Source organism: Ischnura elegans (assembly GCF_921293095.1).
Source record: "Ischnura elegans chromosome 13 unlocalized genomic scaffold, ioIscEleg1.1 SUPER_13_unloc_3, whole genome shotgun sequence".
Classification (NCBI taxonomy): Eukaryota; Metazoa; Arthropoda; class Insecta; order Odonata; family Coenagrionidae; genus Ischnura; species Ischnura elegans.
This window is the reverse complement of record NW_025791659.1, coordinates 3,437,515-3,454,597: the sequence shown is the minus strand read 5'-3', so window position 1 is coordinate 3,454,597 and position 17,083 is coordinate 3,437,515. Positions and strand designations below refer to the sequence as shown.

At 38.9% G+C, this 17,083-nt stretch overlaps 1 protein-coding gene across 5 annotated transcripts in view; it reads right to left on the bottom strand.

Moving 5' to 3' along the window:
• LOC124172808 overlaps positions 1–17,083 on the bottom strand; it is a 184,651-nt gene that overhangs the window by 35,516 nt on the left and 132,052 nt on the right. For all 5 annotated transcript variants that reach the window (XR_006868279.1, XM_046552292.1, XM_046552295.1 and 2 more), the window contains one exon: positions 4,565–4,643. Coding sequence is in view for 4 of the 5 variants with exons in the window: in XM_046552292.1 (XP_046408248.1) it covers positions 4,565–4,643 (79 nt within the window). In the remaining variant the exon portion in view is untranslated. The remainder of the gene's footprint in view (positions 1–4,564; positions 4,644–17,083) is intronic.

The window sequence follows — 17,083 nt, the reverse complement described above, 5'->3', positions numbered from 1 at the left end:
GGACCGCCTGTATAAAGTTTTTTTTTTCGGCAATGATTCTAATTGCACATTTTTGTAAGGCAAACACATTGAAGACATTAGGGTATTATTATTATTAGAGTATTCTACCGATTAAGGTAGGTTTGCATGGAGTACTAAAGAAGTGATCTGGGAGCCTTCCTTTCCTTCCATTACCGCCTTCTTCAATTCACTATAAGGCCTACTCCCCTTCAATCTATCCAAAAAACCTATTCTTTTCCTTCCCCTACCTCGTTTCCCTGATATTCTACCCTCTAACACCTTCTTCAACATCCCCTCCCCGCCGAGTACTCCCTCCATCCATACCTTCTGTCTCCTCCGTATCTCATCCAAAAGCTGCCTATCCTCGCGAACCATATCCAGCACTTCGTCGTTCCTTTTCCTCTCCGTCCATTTCACCCTCTCCACTCCTCTCCATACCCACATCTCGAATGCCTCCAATCTTCTCTCGTCTTCTTTCCTCAGAGTCCATGTTTCGGCACCATAGAGAGCTACACTCTAAATCAAACTCTTCACTAACCTTTTCTTTAAACTGTTACATAACGATCCTCTAAGAAGCTCCTTCCTGTTCATGAACGCCTCCTTTGCTAGTGCAATTCGCTTCCTGATGTCTTTGCTACTGTGTCCGTTTTCCTCTAATGTGCTGCCCAAATAGTTAAACTGCTCTACCTGTTCAAGTTTTTCCCCACCTACTTTGATCTTGAGTCTCACATTCCTCGCTCGCGATACTTTACAAAACCGCATTACACATTAGGGTATGAGCTCCAAAAAATATATTACATGACATGAGTAGGACAACATACACGAGGAACCCTTTAGCTTTGTGGCGGGTACATCAGAAAAAATTGCCAGAGTGCTCAGAAAGCACAACGTAATAACACGTTTCAATAGGGTGGTTTCCTATTATTTTTTTATTGCCTAAATCGAAAGATTATTACTCCTGGAGTACGTATTTCACGTTTTTAGATTTTTAAATGACGATATCTATTTTTCGCGATCAAATGAAAAGTGAAAAATTTCAAGCGCGCGAAAACGCGACGCGTAAGTAGGGATGATGGGAAAAAGTCCGTGCGACGCATTTCTGGTTCCCCCTCCCGCCTTGTGAGGTGACCTTGATCGAGGCTCTGAGCGCTGATAGGACGCAGGATGCTAGCGGGTTGCTGAGTACCTTGCTGGCTGGTAGCGCATGGCTTAAAAAAGGTTTATTAATACCTTATCAAGCGAAGAAAACTTTCCGACCTTAGCCAGTTTTAATAGGTGATTATTAAGAAATGTTTCCCTGAGCTCTGTGCCTCATGCAGGCATTGGTAATCTCAGACGATGTAAAACTCCTATCCTCTCGTGTAGAAACTAGGTCCCTGTGACGTCACGTGGAGTGTCATCGCATGGGCGCCAATCTGGCCTTTTTCAAATGAGGATAGAATTTGACCCTTGCCATTCGTCTAAACCGGTATTTCAAAAACCAAATAATTTGTGTATTATGAATACACTAATGGTGGGTAACGAATCGCCATCAATGCCTTTTGTTTTCTTTGATGAAGGAAACTACCCTATTGCGCGACAAAAATTTCAAACTATCCGGAGCGAAGGACAAAATCCCGATGGACCCTTACGAGGGAATATAACGAGTGCCTTGTGTTTGGTTGTGAATTTCCCAGACTAAGTCGAGCCTCGCCACCTGTTGGCGATACCACGAATTGTCGGGTTTTCGTTTTGGTTTTGTTTTTGTTTTGTCACTCCGAGAAGGGGAGTGAATAGGCAGTCGTCCAGTGAACTTCGCAAGCGTATGAGCAACCCCAGGAGAAGGAGCCATGTCGCACCCCCGGCGGGAACAACAGCAGCGGTGAGTGGTATGCCACCAGCCCGGCTAAAACTTTGATTTAAACAGTATACAGTCCACAATTATAATAACGTTCGAAAGTGATCACCTTGCTTGTGCGGAAAATATTACATCAGCGAGACTTGCAGATCTATGAAAATCCGATTGCAGGAACATCGAAGGGCTACTAAAAACAAACAGCACCAACTCTCAGCCATATCTGAGCATGCTTGGAGTGAACCTGGACACAAAATGCTCTTTGAAGACGCCAAAATAATAGCAAAAGAAAATAAATACTTCCCTCGCCTCATCAGAGAAGCTACTGAGATAGCAAAAATGCCAGCAAATTTCAACAGGGATCAAGGCTACCGCCTGCACAATTCTTGCAAAAGGATTCTCCGACCACCAACCAATGGGAGACCAACAGTGAGAGATGGACAACCACCGACCAATGATAGAGCAGCAGCGGGATGAAGAGGCCGCCGCCGCCTATATAAGGTGGAAAATTTTCCGAGTTACCTCACCTTTGACCTGAAGATGCTGACTGCAATGTCAGCAAAACTGTTGTCGCCAAAACACAAAGGACGCAGTGAAAACCCAAAGAGAATGCAGAGATCATATTACATGACACTCATAAATAGGAAAAGGACCAGGAAAGGACAGAAGCAGAAAGGACAAGGTATGATTCCAAGAAAGATAAAGGACCCCCCTCTACTGATGTGCAGGGTGTCTGTTGATCAGGAAAACTAGAATTTGGAATTATTCATGAATGGAGTGCTCTCATAAAATTAAAAATGTAATATTTTTACATGTCTAGATAAGCAAGTTAAAGTTATTACTGCACGCAAAATATGACTTCATTATTCTCAATATTCTTGTTGCTATAGAACTTCAAAGTTGGCGAAAATTACTAAATTCTTTCACCCTATAAGAACGCTCTGTGATATCAGAATGTGAGGAAGCAGATTCGCTCCATGGCAATAACAAAACATTAACAGCTATAACAAACATCTACGAATAGACTGATTCATAACTTGAAGGGTGGGTCAAAAACGTTTGTGAATTGTTTCAAAGAACATAGAGAGAGTAGTAGTACAGAGACATACTGTGATTCAGCAGTTGATAGGTTCAACAGAAAATAACTTTGAGCATTTGCACTGTTGGGGCTAAGGTGACACCAGAACAGAGTGAGACCAATAATCTTATACTGTGGAAATCGCCGTAGATGAGGAGGATGAAAAAGTAATAAGCGCTATTTGTTAAGACTGTGCTGCATCTTACAGTATGCATTCATTCTTTAAACCTGTCAATTATTCAGGATAAATATTTCACATTATGTACTTGATGAAATTAACATATAATGCTATGAAAAAAAAAATTATTGAGAGACACATAGGTTTTTCTAAAACTGGGACGACTAGTTTACAGACACTACGTAAACGTATTGTTTACTTGACTCTGATGTCACGCCCAGCCAACATGGCGATGGGTCGTTTGTAGCGCAAGGTTACCATACAATTTTCAAAGTGGATTTTACAAATAAGACGCTGGTTGGAGAAGAACTGCTTCCACTCTAATTTTCAGAATGAAGGATCTTTTTTTATAGCATAATCATCCATTTTCAGGATAAAGGAAATAAAACTTTACCTTTGGGAAAAGAATACAGTGAGTCCTCGTTTAACGTCACTTACCGTTCCTGAAAAATGTGAAGATAAACGAAATGACGTTAATCGAAACATAATATCCCATAAGAAACAATGTAAAAAGTGAATATCGGCTCCTGGACCTCACAATTCCTACGCGAAAAAATTTTAGTGTATCATATCTGGGGCATTTTTTATGATGGGAATGCCAAGCTATGACATAAATACAAGTTCCTGTCTTCATTGACGACAATAGCAGCACTGACGTAAACCCTTCATTTTTGTATCTTCCCGCATTTGCTTTTCAGCTTAGCTATGGTGGCCGCCCGGGCAAGCGTCACCTGGGCATCATCATCGCTGAAACATCGTCGTAGTTACAGGAACCAAAATTATTGTGAACACGGCAAAAAAAGTGACGACAAAAACTCCGAGTTCTACTCGGAAAAATTCCTTGAAATCACTTTTTAGGTTCCTGAAAACCATTATGTCAAGTAAAACCTTGCGCACCTACCTAAGAATTCATTTTGCAGAAAATTTGCTAAAACCGTAATCGCAATTAAGAATAAACACACCGTTTTACATTTCGTTTAGACTGACTGTATTACCGCCCACAAAACGAACAACCAGCAACGCCCGCCACTTCGCATTTTTTTCTCGCGCGGAATTTAAAAGCCTTGACGTTATCGCGAAGCGTAGGTGCGATAAACGAATGACGGTCTCAAAATTTTCGTGAAGTTATCGCGAAATGACGTTAAACGGGGTGACGTAGAACGAGGACTCACTGTAATTATTCTAAGAAAAAATACATGTTTGATTGATCCAACTGATCACAAATATTCTTATTGAGAACATAGAATTACTTGATAGTGTCGTTTGTAGCAATGAAATGCGTAGTGTCAAAAATAAAACTCAGTGGAAATATAACAATGAGCAATTTTACTTATATTACGTACCTCCACCATATTGTGCCCAACATCATACGAGGTATACAATTATTAATTAATCTATTGCATCTTATCAAGATGTGTTTTGTATGATCCCTTGTAAGATCTTTAAAAAAATAAACTAATGATGCTATTCTTACCTCCTACAGGATTCATCTTCATGCTGCAGTTTACTCGAGGAATCATCGGCATTTGTACTCTCCTCTTGCGCTGAGGGAACTGCAAAAGAAACAAAGCATCACGTACATGTACAAAAATTTGGGATGGGCGGCACGAATAATCTGAGAACATGGGTAATAGAAACTTTCACTTTAATTTCATGTAATAGGGTAGTTTCCTTCATCAAAGAAAACGAAAAGCATTGATTGCAATTCGTTATCCACCATTAGTGTATTCATAATATACAAATTATTTCGTTTTAGATATCCCAGTTTACACGAATGGCAATGGTCAATTTTAACGTCATTTGAAAATGGAATTGGCGGCCATGCGATGCCACTCCACATGACGTCACAGGGACCTAGTTTCTACACGAGAGGATAGGAGTTTTACATTCATCTGAGATTACCAATGCATGCATGAGGCACAGAGCTCAGGGAAACATGTCTTAATAATCACCAATTAAAACTGGCTAAGGTCTGAAAGTTTTCCTCGTTTGATAAGATATTAATAATCCTTATTCAAGCCAAGCGCATCCTGCTAGCATGGTACTCTGCTACCTGCTGGCATCCTGTGTCGTATCAGTGCTCCGAACCTCGCCCCAAGGTCACCTCACTTGCGGCAGCGGGAACCAGAACGACGTGACACGGAGTTTTCCTATCATTCATACTTACGCGTCGCGTTTTTGCCCGCTTGAAAATTTTCACTTTTCATTTAATCGCAAAAAATAGATATCGTCATTTAGAAATCTGAAAGCTTGAAATACGTTCTCTAGGAGTAATAATCTTTCGATTTAGGCAATAAAAAAATTATAGGACACCACCCTATTATCACATTTTACATAAATCAAAAAATGTATTATTATTCATGCACATTGTCCCGTAATTTTAGATAGCTTTCTTTTCCCAACCGCGATCACGGTTCCCACTTGATTTAAATCATAAAATTCACGGTTTCTTCCAGGTTTTCACGGTCTTAAATTTCCCCAAATTCACGGTTTTTTGATGAGCCATTTTAGGAAAAATATTGATCACGTAACAATAACCGGCTGCACTTTAAACTAAACTAAAAATTTAGCAAAAGCGATAAATGCCGTTAATGTAAACGCAGCTATGAAAGTGCTCTTATGTTGTCGCCAATCTTTGCCAAAATTTAGAGCCGGCTAAAAGTTGTGAGTGGGAAATGGAGGGTGGCAGGGAATTAAATTTTTCGCCAGGATTAATGGACACTTTAGCTACCGGTCTTCCAATCACAGGCTTAAGGTCTCTGTATCGTCATGGCACACGGACCAATATTTGCGCTTTGAATATACGTGTGCAGATAAATAAGTGGACAGTGTCTGCGAATGACTGACCTTGAAATAATGATCAACGTATCGATTTTTCTTTTCATCAGTCAATCACAGACCTATAATCAAGTTTGAGAGGTTCTTAAGTAGGGATGGACTGATCCCAGATTTTTATCGGATCCAGATTCGGATTGGATCCTTGATTTTTTGAGCTGGATCTTTCGGATCGGATATTTTCGGATCCAAATGCATTTTCAAATTCCTGACGCTGAGATTCCCCCGATGATTGTTCAATCTCTTGGGAAAAGTCGCACTATGTGCCAGTGGTATTTTGCCATTTTTATTTTCCAGAAATGAAATTCTCTGACGTAACCTCTGCGAGAGCCTTCAAACAAAACGGTTCATGAGTAGGACAAGAATCGCATGTGACGGCGCATTTGAAGATAGAATCAGAACTCTTTCCACCCTTATTGTGCGTGCATTCACTGAGGCTATTATCAAAAATTTCAGATCCAGATCCGATGTCTTCTGCGACTTTGGATCCGATGTATCCGATGAAGGGCAATATCCGCAGATACAGTGGAACTTGTTTAGTACGTTTCTGAAGGGACCACAAAAAATGAACGTACTAACCAGGAAAACGTGCTAACGAGGAAAGTAAAAAATAGCAGTCGGGGTAATTGCAATCTGTGGAAAAGTCATCGTAATTACAATTACTATCGGTAGTTCTCGTAGGATCGCCTTCCCGAACTCTTTTCACCTTTAAAATAAAGAAAATGGGCGCTACATTGAAAAACAATACCATGTGAATAAAAGTCACAATGTTTCATAGATTTCCCGAAGACAATTACATGAAAACGGCGTCTATCTCCCGTGATTTATCCTATATATATTTATAGAAAGAGGACAAGTAAAGCTAAGTCATTTCTTCTTTCTCACAGCATACTCGGAGAATATAACAACAACCCTGAGTATGTCAACGGGTTGTTTTTAAACATCATAAAAATGGGACAAAATTATATTAACATTAAATTACAGCAACAGCCGTACACATTCGCTTCTGGAATATAACCATATCGATTGTTATATCGATTAATAACACGAAAGATTATTAGATTACGACGTAATTACAAGAAGATTTTACATTATGCAGTTGAAATTTACTTTAAAAATTTGTTTTATGTTGTCTGCTTTCGTGCCGAGATCAAGTATTTTCAAGCTAAGCTTCGCGTGGAGATCCAGAGCATCGTCTGCTCCCGCAGCAGTAGTCAAATACACACGTACTCCGTAGCATCGACGTTGAGTTTATGGAGTACATGCAGTACTGCTTTCGATAAAGTGGGAATTGGATAAAACTCATTTCTTCATCATTGATAACTCGTGCAATAGCAAAAATTGCCCACTCGTGAAATTTGTGCGCAGTGGGCACTCTAGAGGCAACAGAAGGTGAGGAGCTTGGGGTGGGGAAAATTGGGGCTTCTCATTGGCTGCAGTTTTACATAGTTATCGATCGATTGTTATAGCGATCGATATATCGAATAATAACACGCAAGATTATTAGATTACGAGGTAATTACAAGAAGATTTTATATTATACAGTTGAATTTTACTTTTAAAATTTGTTTAATGTCGTCTGCTTACGTGCCGAGATCAAGTATTTTTAAGCTAAGCTTCGCGTGGAGATCCTGAGCATCGTCTGCTCCCGCAGCAGTAGTCAAATACGCACGTACTACGTAGCATTGACGTCGAGCAGTACTGCTTTAGATAAAGTGGGAATTGGATAAAACTCATTTCTTCATCATTGATAACTCGTGCAATAGCAAAAATTGCCCACTCGTGAAATTTGTGCGCAGTGGGCACTCTAGAGGCAACAGAAGGTGAGGAGCTTGGGGTGGGGAAAATTGGGGCTTCTCATTGGCTGCAGTTTTACATAGGCATTCCTGATAAATGGCCGCATTTTATTATTCATCACGTCATAAGAATTGAGTAATGTATTTTGATAAATCACGGTCGAAGAAAGAGATGTGGAATGAATGCAAGCATGTCAATGGCTAATAATAATAAATTAAATCATGAATTCGGAGGTTTATGACCCTTAACACGTTCGCGGCTATCGTGAAATTTGCCGTTTCTTCCCAGTGGGCGTCAATTTTCGTCAAAATTAAATCGATCCAATCATGTTGAAATTAATGCACACTTCTTTGGTATAGTGTAAAATGATGAATTGCAATAAATTTTGGATAACCTATGCACTGTTATTTAGTAATTAATTAATCCCCTTTTGCGTATGCAACCACACATTACACGTTTTACTTTCTTCTGTATTTATTTATTGTCACCTAAAATACCTTCAAAACGTACAAAATGGATACAATGAAATAATTTATACACTTACTCTTATTATAAGCCCATAATGCAATATTTAGCTATTAATTAATCCCCTTTTGCATATGCAACAACGTATTACACGTTTTATTTTCTTCGATATTTATTTACTGTCACGTAAATACCTTCTAAGTGAACAAATAAGACATACTTTTAGATATGAAAACGATGAAATAATTTATTTACTCTTCTTATAAGCCCAGAATGAAAGCATTCAGTTACAAGAAACGGAAAAAAATTCGGTATTTCATAGTTTTTTTGCAACTGTTTCGAATTTATCTTCTGAGCCTTCATTACTCTCTTTCTATTTCGCTGTGATGCCTTGCTTCGGTTTTATTGCTTTGGGAACAAAATGCAGCGGGAGGAAATCATACATCTCGTTCATGCTGTCATTGTTAGAGGTTCTATGCTTTCAGAAAGTCGCGAAAATGATTATCCCCAAAATAACCGGGAAAACCTCTACCTTTGTGACGCTGGCGACCGACCGCTCAGTCCGTAGCACCCGATACGAAACAATGGCTTTCCCCTTCTCTCGCCTTTCGGGGTGGACGTTCCATGGGATTTCGTAGACTCAAGACGGGCCTAACCGCACTTGTCCGGCGCTTAGAAAAGGCTAGGGCTGACGATATTCCGCACCCAACCTTACGCCTCCTAGGAGAGGGGTGGTGGTTGGGGCGGAACCTTTGAATCTATTATTTCCATAGTCTGCGGAAAAGAAACCAAATTATTATTGGCATAGGTGAATCTTTGCTTACAGTTTTATTGCAGGCAGATCCACTCGTGGGTGTAGTTATTATCGTAATCTTACCCCTAATTGGGTGTTGCAAGTAACCCTTAGGAGGCTAATCCCCCGACAGTTTCGTTTTTGACTAATCTTGTGCGGCATCGCTTCTTATATAGTGGCCTTGTCGCAAAAATGCAATCCACACGTCGAGTTTCAAATTAGTCGAGCCGAGCGGAGGGCCTTACATGTACAATGGTGACAAAGTTTTCCTTGCAGTGAGAGAAGAACTTTCAGTCTTGGCTAATAAACGAGTGCCACTAGATATACGAGTCTAATTTCCTTGTCTTTTTGTGGAGCAGTGATTTTTGTGTTATTAGTGGCAAAGAAAAATTAGAGGAGAGGGCTGACTCAGATGCATCTCAATTTAGTTCTGACTCCGATGATTCATACATTCCATCCCATTTCGAAGAAGACAGTGAATATTCATATTCAGAGGACGAAATTGGAGAATATTCACCTGAAGAGGAAGAGCATGTCGCGTTATCAAGCTCCGATGAATGGGGAGACTGCACCAATCGTACAGATGGTACCTTGGAGAGGTCGATTACATTTTAGGCAGTACCTGCCTGGAAAGTCTCATAAATATGGAATAAAATGCTACAAACAATGTAGTCCTGACTCATTCACGCATAGTTTGCAAGTGTACTCTGGGAAAAGTGAAGTGCCAAACACGAAGGAGAAGGTTGGATATGGACACAAAGTTGTACTGCAACTGATGGAGGGACTTTTTGATGCTGAGCGGACATTGTACATTGATAATTTTTATACAAGTATGGACCTAGCTGAAGACCTTTTGGGTAGGGAGACCTATGTTTGTGGCACAATGCGGGTGAATCGGAAAGGTAATCCACCAGAGGTTCGTCAAAAAAGTTGAAAAGGGGGGAAATTATTGCAAGGCAAAATGGAAAAGGTGTTAGAATGATGAAGTGGCAGGACAAAAGACCACTTATGATGATATCCTTTAAGCCCGAACTTGGTGAGATTTTGCAACCAACCACATCGAAATCTAAGTGAGGGGAAATAATGAAACCAAAAGCCATCATAGTCTACAATAGCGCGAAAAAGGGGGTAGACATTTCCGACCAAATGTCTGCTTATTATAGTTGCATCAGACGATCTCTCAAGTGTTATAAGCAACTGGCATTAGAACTGCTTCTTGGGACATGCATGGCGAATTTATGGGTTTTATATAATAATTATGGCCAAAATAAAAAAATGGAAATGCTGAATTTTCGAGAGAAAGTTATTGATGGATTATTGAAAGATGTCGTCTTTAGCAATGTGGCTGAGGGAGGTGTTCCAGCTTCGAAGAAGTGGAAGTCCTTGCACAACCTAAGTAAATATGAAGGTACTGCAAGGATAAGTTGGAAGAGATGCCTCAATTGCTACGAGAGAATACGTAAAGAAAAGGGAACGAAAGAGGCAAGCAAGAAGGCAGAAAAAAAGTGAACACATTATGTGAGGAATGTGATGGACACCCTACAATGTGCTTCGATTGTTTCAACAAAATTCACTATTGAAATTGTCAAAGAAAATAAGTGAATATATTGAAAATAATGTAAATAAGTGATTATACTGAAAATAGTTTGAAATTATCTTTGAGATTCGGTAAGTTTTCGTTGTGCTCATTTGTATTCCCCATTTATAAAATTGTTTCCATTGACCCAATTAGGATATCCAAACTGAAAATGACATTTATTATAGTTTTGAAATGTTTTCTCCATTTTTGTTTTCGATCTAAATAATTTTTCCGGTGTGGTCTACCCTCTAAATATCTACGGAAGTGGAACATCTTTGATATGTGAAAGCCATGTAATTGAAACGGTGAGTGTAGTAGTATTTCAACGTGTAATCAAGGAAGGTAATCGTCCTTCTTGTAGGGCCATCTTACAGTCTTATCGAAAACGAAAAAAGCATTTCTAGCGATGCATAATGCCACGTAAATAGTAGGAATATTTTAGTTAACCTATCTTCGTCGTAAAATGTAAATAAAGCCAAATCAGCTTGATTTATATTTCGATATACTTTTAATAGACGATGCAAAACATAAAATTTACGTCTAGAGATTCCTGTGTCATAGAAAATAATGGCTCAATAACGAATCAACTATATGTAGCTCTCGTCTACCTTCAATATGACTGCAATATTCTTTATTTTCTTTTATTACTGAATAAACTTCATAAAACTGCTTGTGGAATTGATATGAATGAGAACTTCGTACGGAACACAACTAGAATTTTTTAAACCCCTATAATCGACGGATAGGCAACCCGCAATGCAAGAATTACGTATTTCATAAAGTTATGGAAGTTGATTACCGATGATCGAGTTCATTTGAATATCTTTCCGATTAGTTAAACTAAAATTGAAAATATTTCACGCAAAAATGCAAATACAACATCAAATACTGAATCTTTACATCATTGCCCGTAATTTTACTTGCTACCTTTCTCTAGGCAAAAAGTTCGGTTTGGCATCAGTAAAAAGTTTACTAAAAACTCCTTCATGGGCGATGAAGGACGTAATAAGTCCGTCCTCATGGGCGTACGTGGCCAAAAGGTCCTTTAATTCGCATGGGAAACGTGACCACCGGTGGGTCATGCCGCCCATAGAGCTTAGAAACGCATGACCCACCGGTGGGTCATGCCGCCCACGGGGATAGGCCAGCCATGACCCACCGGTGGGTCATGCCGCCCTGAACGTGTTAAGAAGATACTAGAGAACGAATTGCGGGTTGCGTCACGGCAAGCAATTGAGCGTACTAACCAGGAAAGAGCAATTTTTTCAAACGTACTAACCAAATACTTTTACCTGTATTTTGTTCGGATGGTACCGGGACCGAGAGAAATCGCCGTACTAAGGAGGAAAACGTACTAACGAGGAACGTACTAACCAAGTTCCACTGTATTTGGATCCGATGTATCCGATCAGACCATCGCTATTTTTAACGTTTCACGATGAATTTCACGGCAATTTCCAGGTTTGGTAGACAAAATTCACGGCTTATTCACCGATTTAAGGTTTTCACAGTTGGGTGGGAACCCTGGCGATGCTTTAAGCGGCGATATCGCTTCCATTTTACATAGCGGAAGTCTAATTGAAATAATACACCCGGTGTATCCTAGCATAAAAATACTGTAATAGGGTAGTTTCCTATTATTTTTCAATTGATTAATCGAAAGATTATTACTCCTGGAGTACGTATTTCACGCTTTTAGATTTTTAAATGACGATATCTATTTTTTGCGATTAAATGAAAAGCGAAAATTTTGAAGCGCAAGAAAATGCATCAGCTAAGTGTGAATGCTGGAAAAAGCCCTTGTGATGTCATTCTGGTTCCCTCTGTCACGTGTGAGGTGACCTCGGGGCAAGGATGTGTGCACCGCTGTGATGCAGGCTGCTAGCAGGTAGCAGAGTACCTTGCTATCAGGTAGCGCTTGGCTTAAATAAGGATCTCGCCTGAAACCTCAGACTGTATTATGGAGAGTTTGACTCCAGAGTGGTGCAGACAATAGGGTGGTTTCCTATTATTTTTTTATTGCCTAAATCGAAAGATTATTACTCCTAGAGTACGTATTTCACGCTTTTAGATTATTAAATGACAACATCTATTTTTCGCGATCAAATGAAACGCGACGCTTAAGTATGAATGCCGGGAAATATCTCCGTACGTCGTATTTCTGGTTCCCCCTCCTGCCCGGTGAGGTGACCTTGAGGGAGGCTTAGCGCTGATACGTCGCAGGCTGCCAGCGGATAGCTGAGTACCTTGCTGAATGGTAGCGCTTGGCTTAAAAAAGGTTTATTAATACCTTATCAAACGAAGAAAACTTTCCGACCTTAGCCAGTTTTAGTAGGTGATTATTAAGACATGTTTCCCTGAGCCTCATGCATGAATTGGTAATCTCAGACGATGTATAACTCCTATCCACTCGTATAGAAACTAGGTCCCTGGGACGTCGCGTGGAGTGGAATCGCATTGGCGCCAATCTGGCCTTTTTCAAATGAGGTTAAAATTGATCATTGCCATTCGTCTAAACCAGTATTTCTAAAACCAAATAATTTGTATTTAATGAATACACTAATGGTGGGTAACGAATCACAATCAATGCCTTTCATTTTCTTTGATGAAGGAAACTACCCTATTGAAGAAGAAATACAGTGCAACCTCGATATAACGACACCCCACGGTGCACTAATAAACACTCGCTGTAGCGAATTGTCGCTTTACCGGAGGTGGAGCAAATAATAGCCAATATACCTGTTGCGAACAGATATACAGGAACAGGAGTGGTGCGGCAACAGATAAACATCTATCCGATAAACGTAAGCATAAATCCAGACGAAAGGCGATGTTTTTTGCATCACTAAATTTCCTTACTCAAATAACGACTAACTATTCAAACAATTTATAAGCGCCGCACTGAATAAAAATCATGCAAAGCATTGTTTCGTGAATCATTATATTTATCGAATGACAGTTTACCACATAAATTTGAGACTGAGCACTCCATTAACTTCATTTCTAACTGATCGCTAGCAATTACAGAGGTTAAGGAGTCTTGATGAAAGTCTTCTGGCGGTGAAACCCTCGCTATGGCGAGAGCCAACACCGAAAGGGTCTCGTAAAAACGAATTTTTTAACACGCTTATTATAGGGTCAATTGACGGTGCATCGGCTATCTCTCGTAATATCGGGGGTGTCGCTATAGCCCGTACTCGCTTTAATGAGGTTCCACTGTAGTAAACTGCCTTATTTCTGGGTGCAAGCCTCATTGTTGAGCAGAAACATCTTTTTTGGGGGCCGCAGGTGAATAATCTAGTAAGTAAGTTCAGTTCTCTTTGTTTTTTGATAAGGACTATTAGAGCTACAGTGTCACTTGAGGTGCTGCTAGCATTGTATTATGGAGAGTTTGACTCCAGAGTGGTGCAGACAATTGCGTTCTGGGGATCATCAGGCCAGGCTCTAAAGATTTTTGTGATCCAAAAGAGAATTGTGCGTCTAATTGGTAAAGAACACTATAGGGCTCACTGTCGCCCAATATTCAAAAGACTTGGTAATAATAATAATAATAATAATAATAATTTATTTTGTCTAGAGACCTTACAGCAAAAGATATAAGACATGTCATAAAAGGAAAAAATGCATATATATATATGTATAATAGATTATAAATAATTGTATGTTCACAGGATATTAATGCTTAATAGGAGGAATGAAATAGGTATTCGTTAACAGAATAATAATTCTTCTCATGAAGAAAAGATTTTAACTTCCTTTTGAATGACTCCATTGACTGAATTGATTTCAAATGCGCAGGAAGTTTATTATAAATTCTGAGGCCCAGCTTTGATCTGTTAGTCCTAATGGAATGATAATGAAGGTTATTACAATTCCTAGTTTCATATTTGTGAACATCACAATTGAGCATAAACAATTCAAGATTATAACGTACAAAAATTAAAATTGATAATAAATATACACACGGGAGTGGAAGAATGTTAAGTGCTTTAAAAATAGGCTTGGAGGGAGCATCAAAAGGTTTTTTTGCAATGATTCTAATTGCACGTTTTTGTAATGTGAACACCTTGGAGGCATGAGGGGATGAGCCCCAAAAAATTATATTGTATGACATTCGAGAATAAAAGATACCGTAATACAATGTAAGAAGAATATTTAAATCAACAGAGTTCCTAAGGTGTCTTAATAGATAGCAGATTGAACTTAGTTTGTTGGCTAAGAAGTCAATATTCATCTCATAGGACATATTACTACATTCTCCATGCAAAAGAGATCTTTGAAGGCAATTTCTGCTGTTTCCATCAGATCTCCAGGAAAGCCACTGTTTCTTAAATTCAAGATAATGACACTACCATGTCTGTTTATTTTTTATTGTGCACTATTTGTCAAAATGTATCCTGATTTGTTCTGTCCGAGCTCTACCATTCATGATTATTTCACTCGGCGCAGAAATGATGCTCACCTGAGAAGGCAACCCTGTGCCTTATCTAGAAAGGGAACTCATCACTCAGCTTCCCTTATTTTTAATAAATTACCACCGCATGTAAAAACTCAGTCCAACATTGCAACCTTCAAGCGCGAATTGAGAAGGCTGCTTTTATCCAAAGCCTATTACAATCTAGACGAATATATGTGTGATAATGTATAATTGATCTGTGTCGTTTTTTGTGTGTTTGGTATCTCTTTTTATCTGTAATATTCTCTTGACCATGTTCTATGTTCTATTCCTTGGACCAACAGAACAATAAAAATTATTATTATTATTATTATTATTAAGTATGCACCAAGGAATTTTGTGTGGGACACATTCTCAATAGACTTTTTATCCAATCTAATTAGGATGCTCTCGAGAACATTGCTATTACCACAAAATTGAACAGTGTGTGTCTTTTGTGTGTTTAAAATCAATTTGTTAGCTGTACACCAGCTTAAAATACTATCATTTGCATTTTTAGAGCTCATAATAATGTCATTTTGAGTTGGAGAAGAAAGTAAAATGTTCGTATCATCAGCATATAATATGACTTTAGAAGCTGGAATATTACTGAGGGAATGAGCTAAATCATTTATGTAGATTAAAAATAAGATTGGGCCTAAGATTGAACCCTGAGGAACTCCTACGGTGGTAGAAGTACTTTTGGAGGAGTATATACTGCCATTTACAGACAGTGAGACAGCCTGTGTCCGATTGCTGAGGTATGACTGAAGCCATTTATTGGCAATGCCTCTCACTCCAAAATAATTAAGTTTACGAAGTAGGCGAGAGTGATCCACAAAATCGAATGCCTTGGAGAAATCATAAAAGATTCCTACAGTTTTTTGATTGTTGTCAAGTGATGACAAAATAAAGTCAGTGGCATGGAATAGAGCAGATGTAGTAGAGCGATTTTTACAGAAGCCGTGTTGATTTGAGGAGATTAAGGCATATTTATCCAGGAAAGACATTAATTGGTTGTAGAATACTTTTTCAAATACTTTAGATAAGACATTTTGTTTAGCAATTGGCCTATAGTTATCCAAATTATTGGGGCAGCCTTTATTTTTATATAAAGGGTTAATAATGGAATGCTTGAGAGAAGATGGGAAAATCCCTTGAGTAAGGGATTCATTAATCAGAAATAGAAGAGGTTCCTTTATGCATCTATAAGAGAGATATAATATTCTCCCTGGGATGTGATCAGGGCCCGAAAAGTTTTTGTTAGCTAGGGTTGAAATTATAGCTTGTAAATCCGATTCCGTACAAGGATGAATAAAAATTGAAAAAGCACTAGACTCTGGACTATGGAGCAAGTTTGCAGAAGAGGTAAGAGAGGTGGGTAACGGTGGTGTAATTGTAAAAAGGTTACTGAATTCATTTGCTAAATTTGTGATATCAATGTGTGCATTATCACTGGATTGAGCTATTCTAGGGAGAATTTGCTGATGCAACTTTCCCGTTGACTCTCGAATAATATCCCAAGATGTTTTGGACTTATTACTAGATGAAATTACCCTCTCATTGTTATAGGATTTTTTGGAAAGTTCCAATAATCTCCGATAATTCTTTTTTTTGGCCCTGTATTCATCATGAAGGAGAGGACAGTTTGAGCATTTAACTCTGGCAGAAAGATTTTTGAGCATGACAGAAAAGTGGCGAATTTGGTCAGTAACCCAAGGTTTTTTATGCGATAAAGCAGCTCTTCTCATAGGACGGAGGGGGAAGGCAACATCGAATGAGTGTTGAAGACAGTCATGAAAGTATTGAAAACTTGCTTCAAATGAATGGCTGTTATATATAACAGACCAGTCAGAGTATTCCAATAGGGATATAAATGTGTCAATGTTTTCTTGCGAATAAACTCTGGTGAGATGTGAATGTTGACAATGTGTACGTGGGTCTACGTTTAAATAAGATAATACGGGAAAGTGATCAGATATGGTGGAGTTGAGAACTTTAGTATTTACATTATTTAAGTGTATATTAGAAACAATATTATCCAACAGTGATTGTGAATTTGGTGTAATTCTGGTGGGTGTAGCTGTAA